Source organism: Amblyomma maculatum, chromosome 2, assembly GCF_055883805.1.
Source record: "Amblyomma maculatum isolate TAMU_Amacu chromosome 2, ASM5588380v1, whole genome shotgun sequence".
Lineage (NCBI taxonomy): Eukaryota > Metazoa > Arthropoda > Arachnida > Ixodida > Ixodidae > Amblyomma > Amblyomma maculatum.
The window spans coordinates 100,214,269-100,219,955 of record NC_139345.1 but is presented as its reverse complement, the minus strand read 5'-3'; the positions used below and the strand labels follow the sequence as shown (position 1 = coordinate 100,219,955).

At 46.6% G+C, this 5,687-nt stretch overlaps 1 protein-coding gene across 1 annotated transcript; it reads right to left on the bottom strand.

Moving 5' to 3' along the window:
- Positions 1 to 1,176: 1,176 nt before the first annotated feature.
- On the bottom strand, positions 1,177 to 5,188 carry PIG-G (phosphatidylinositol glycan anchor biosynthesis class G). The gene has a single exon (XM_084594849.1). It carries the CDS (start codon positions 4,489 to 4,491, stop codon positions 1,810 to 1,812), a length of 2,682 nt encoding a protein of 893 aa, XP_084450975.1. The 5' UTR covers positions 4,492 to 5,188; the 3' UTR covers positions 1,177 to 1,809.
- Between the last annotated feature and the right edge of the window lie 499 nt (positions 5,189 to 5,687).

The window sequence follows — 5,687 nt, the reverse complement described above, 5'->3', positions numbered from 1 at the left end:
TCGGGCTTTAGTTTTCATACTGAATCGATTTTGGATAAGCCAAAAAACTGCATAATTCAAATATTTTTTGGATCTGCAAATTTACTTAATTCTGTTCTGTAATGATCACCGTTGACAAAGGAAAGCAATGCTCTACTGTTGGCAACAGAAATCATTGAAAAGCTCTGCAAGTCAACAATTGTGAAGCCAGAAAAAGAAACAGCACAAAGGAACACAATAACTGTTACGAGTAACATGGACTGTCCTTGGACTGTCCATCTAGCACAATTAGTTTCGTTTTCAAGATTATCTTAGGTGCAGATATGGCTTCTGCAAAGATATTGCAAAATATTTAAGCCACTGGAGTATATGCGAGGCTCACAGCAAAACAGCATATATCACTATACTTTGTTGGCCAGCAACTATTCATTGCTGCCAATATGGGTGCACCTGGAGAAAAAAGAAAGGAAAGACTATTTATTCCCTCTGTCTTGTTTATAATTCTGGGGATGGGCCAAGTCCATGTTTGAGTTGGGTCGTCGTTTTGAACGTGGGTCAGTTCAATTTTTGAACTGTGCAGAGTCAATTTTGGGGGTTAGCCAAGTACATCAGTCAAATTGTTTCTCACCTCTAATGCACATTTAGAAGGCAATGTGTGTTTGGATCCACTTTGCACATATGGGAGTTGAAGACAACATGCAATGCATAGCGTGAGAAGTGGCAGTAAAACACTGGTGACTGGTCGCAACGATGTCTACAATAACAGAGAAAAAAAAAAAGCGATAGCTACAAGGTTGTATACACACTTCCCGTGAGAAATTCCTGGGTTCAAATCCGTTCTGCTCCAAAGGTTTTCCTTCCGAGCTCCGCAGGTCGATACACAGGGGATGGTGCTTCAGCTAGACCTCAAAGCAGTGCTTTTGCACTAAAAAAAAGCTGCCCTCTTCCATTTGTCATATTAAAATGTCTCCTTGTATCAAATGATAATGCAGCCTGTGTAGTTCTGCCTCTAAGCACAGTGTTGTAGACTCTATGATAATCAGTTGTCTATGGAAGCTTTGGCTCAAGTTCAAGCTGACCAAAAAAAAAAAAAAATTGCACCGTAGCATGGCTGCTAAGTGAAAGCACACTAGATCCATTGACGCGACTGTACACTTGCAATCTAATTCATTTAATAAGCACACAATTACACTATGATGCAGGATGTTTGTGGAAGTGTTTATTCGTTTCTAAAGATATTTCACCACAATGGGTCATAAGGCAACATGACTAACAAGGATGTATTGTGCAAAAAGATTCTTAGTGAATGCTATTGGTAGGTTTGCATAGGCTTAATGTGTAACTGTCATAAAGTTTCACAATTAAAAAGCACTGCACTTTTCCTCTAATCCAGATACTTAAATGCCATTCAACATCAACTCAAGCATCAATGAAAAACAGATCTAAAACTATATTCAACATTCACCAAGTTTTCATGTCACATGCAGTGCAGTTCAAGACTGGGGAAACGACACATTCACACTATGCTAATGCACAAATGTGTGAGCTAGTGTGACCAGCTAGCGTAAGTAACATTTCAGTTATGTTTCCTTCTTTTATACAGGAGGCGAGTGACTGTGATCGTGGAATTTTACATGGGAGCCTTGCGAGGTTTTTTTTTCTTGGTAACTGCACATGCATAGCACTGGTTGAAGGAAGTCTGTCCTTGGTTGGATAAGGCTTGACTAGACTAGCTTCACTAGCAGACACCCCGCCAGGTCCGACACCAATCTGGCAAGACAATGGGAACTCTGGTGTGAAGTCGCAGAACAATGTCGGCGAGAGCTGTGCTCAACACAGCAGCATGGCTGTGACAAAGGTGATAAGCAGCACCACTAAGGCATGCGCAGATTCATAGACTAGCTTTGGGCTAAATACAGTTAAGACAAAGAGATGATACCGTTGAATCATCATCAGCATGAGGTACCAAGCTGTCACAGCAAACTTTGCCAACAAGAATATACAGCACGCAAGCAGCCTGGTCCTGCTGAGGCCCTCTCTAAGGTCAAGAGCCTGAGGCTCTGTGATCCGCTTCCAGAACATAAGTAGCCAGAAGACAAAACTGCTGTAAGTATGAGTGGCCATCAGGAGGCCAACGAGCAATGGGTTATAGCTGCTCACTCCTACGTAGCCAGCTGAGACACTGATTGTGGACAGCTTGTTGGAGTTACCTTGATGGAAATAGCAGCACATGCCAAACCAGAAATATAGCAGTGCCCTGTATGTTACAGTGAGTGGAAGCTCACCAAGCAATGAATGTACGGTCTTCTCCAGAAGAATGACTAACGTAAACATAGGGACATTCTCTGGCACGTGCAAGAGTAGGCATAACAGAACCCAAGATTGAATAACGGCCGTCAGAAGGTCACAAACACTGCTCGATCGGTACTGCTGGAAGACTCCCAGAGCTACCAAGAGTGGCAGGTACCAGTAGAAGTTCTCAACGCCTTCAGCGTCGCCATAGTATACGAGCTTCATTTTGTACAGGCACAGGTCCAGCAGCGCGAGGTAGAGGAGAAACGAAGAGAACTGCTTCTTTTGTTGTGAAGATGTTACGATCACTGCCACAATGCCTGTGAGAATGAGAAATGCCAGGACGTGGCGATGGCTGTCCTCTCCCAGCCAGTCTGCAATGTCCGGAAGGTGTGCCCACTTGTCACCAGTGCTGTTCCATGAGCGAAGAACCCTGAGAAGAGCCATGATGCAAAATCCCTTCTTGAAAGTGAGCAAAGGGCTGTGCACACTGAGACGAGAATAGTAGAAGCACAGGATCAAGACAACACTTGTGGTCATGAAGTACCATGTAAGGTGCTCTTCCTCAATAAGGCTGGAAGACACAAAGCTGATGCCATGAAAAATTGTGCAGCCAAGAATGAATAGCTGTGGAAACTCCGGAATCTCTAGGCGGCTGAAAGGCCGAAAGAAGAAGGAACTTGCCAGGGCTGCGACCGAGGCAGACAGTACCGACAGGATGCCTGACCAGGTACCATTTCCACAACTCTGGCTAGACGGGAAGAAGGCACACAATGTGGAGTACTCAAAGAAGGCTAGCATTGCACTTATGGCAAAGGCGGTCTGGTGGAACCGGGGAATACGATGGCTATAACCTTGGACAATGGACAACATCAACAGGAACAGTGTCAGTGCTCCTTTGAGTGCAACTGATACCCCAGTGCCCACAAGAGTCATATCAACAGTGGTACTGGTACTCAAAAGAGCGCTTTGAATGTCAGACATGATGTTCAAAAACAGTGATTGTCTCGCAGCAGCTTCGTGCTCTAAGTTTCTCTCCTTATTTGTAACCAGATCTAAAAATGTGCACAAGGCTTCGTTAGCCTGCACAGAAACCTTGTTCTCACTTCCAAACTCTGCCTGGTAGACTGAAAGTAGTTGCTGCAGGTTGTATTGTAGAAGAAACAGCCGTTCCAGAATGGTGTAATTAGCTGCAGCAAGGACATCTGGCAGTGCAATTCCAAAACTGCCTTTCGGAATAGGAAGACCCATTAGAAGGCTCAGTGTAGGAGCAATGTCCACCTGAGACACTGTTCCTGGTGCCGGCATATGTGCACTGCCGAAGGACCACCCACGTGTAGGAATCAAGATTAGCGGAGTCATCACCTCTAGCTCTGAGCTTCCACCATGGTTACCCAAACTAGTCATGCCATGGTCTCCCGTGACCACAATTAGATGGTTCTCATCCTCCCTCTTACTCAGAGATCCATGTATCACAGACAAAACGTCATCCATCTCAGCCAGTTTGCGGTCGACGAGTGACGACGATGGGCCGTGCGAGTGGCCGATGTGATCTAGCCCCAAATAATGCAGAATAAGCACATCCCAGTCACGAGCGTCCATCTCGACGGGTACGTGTCGTGTCACGTTTAGGTCCACTTCGGTGTAATCCGACACGAAGAACGATGTGGTGCCGTCATGGCGCTCGAAGTGGCCCGGCAGGATCCGCAGCCAAGTATCGTCGCCGTAGAAGACGACACGGCGGCCTGCAGCGCGTGCCTGGTAGACCCAGTTGTCTTCACTGATGGCGGCTGCGTTCAGGTTGAGCATGACGTCGCCGAAGCCTGGCACTGTGCCCGTCAACAGCGTCTTGATGCGCGGCAGTGTCACCGTGGGCGAGAAGCCCCGACAGCGGTACAGTGCTGCCGCATTCCTCTGCAGCAATGAATACACGAATGGCAGCGATTCGGGACGCGATGAGACGAAGTCAAGCCGCAGGGCGTCGATAAGAACAAACACCAGCTTGCGCTTCGACTTAGGAACGAATGATGTTGCTGCCTCAGGCGGCGACTTGTCAACGTCTGGTTTCCCGCATAAGTCATATGGATACTTCACTTGCTCGCTGGAGGAGTGTCCCGTGGGCATCTTGATAACTGCGAAGAAGCCGTACCAGAATAAGGATAGCCCGATCACGTAGGCGATTGCGACGAACCAGAGGACGCACCACTGTTTTGCGTACATTGCACCTTCTTTCTGACACCACCACCTTCGATGAACTGTTCTCGAAGCGCTTGAAAATGCGGCTCCGCCCAATCCCTTTCAAGCAAGACCATATAGTAGTTGCGATCTTTCACCCCGCCACCTCCGTTCTGCTGCACAGGCTCGTACGGGCACTCTCAACGTGGGCGTGCTTGTATGCGCCTTGTCGACTGGCACTCTAGCAGTCACTTTTTACCAAAATCCTCGTTCATACCGAAAGCAAACAAACGTAATGGGCACTTCGCTTTGCGCACACGAGTTCGTGCAGTCACGTCGTTGGCCATACGCCACCAGTGAATTCACCTGAATGTCATAATCCGTGTGTTCCGTGCAATCGCATTGCTTTCCCGACACGAATCAATCGCTATGGTATCTACATAGCGCGTACAACTTGCGGCAACTCACTTTGGTCCCGTGCCCCTAGGTTTCAGCGATTTCAACCACAACAGTTCAGCGACGACTTGTTCAAACACGGCAGAACCTGACGACATTTAATAAGGCCGCCCCTCGTTCTCTTCAATGAAAATTTCGATGATGGCGTTATACGGCACTTGGAGCTAAAAGACATTTTTGCTAAAATCCTTCGAGCTTCGCGAGCCCTATGCCTACACGAAACGAAACAGCGAGACACCGGGCGCGGTGGTGAATGGAAACGGCCATAGAGCAGTAGTTTCACCGTTTCACATAGCAAGCGCCACTCTCCATCACGAAATTTTGGTTGCAAGCCTTGTTTTTTTTTATGTTAATGACGCTAAAGATATTACTGTACATTGATCATCCTGTGGTATTTGCAAGCGACCGTTGAATAAATTATAGGCATCTTTTCTTTTTCCACTTGTTTCGGTTTCGGCTTTCACAGCCGAGCGATAGTTGTGTCGTCAATGGGGTTAGTGTTGCAGATAGCCCACATGAGGGATAAAAAAACAGCGGTATAATATCTCATTTGTCGTTATTATTCACTACAACGTTAAAGTAAGCCTTCTGCAAGAGTTGTACTAGCCTCGCATGAAGAACCAGCGATTATAAAGCAGTTTATATGCCTCTGCTGCCATAGCTGTCGCATTAGCCAAAGCGTTGAAACCAATACAGTTGAGAGACGAAATTCAATATAAAATAATTGTTTAACAGTCATAAGCGGACACCTTGAGGCGACACATCGTGCATTCTTCATAAAAATC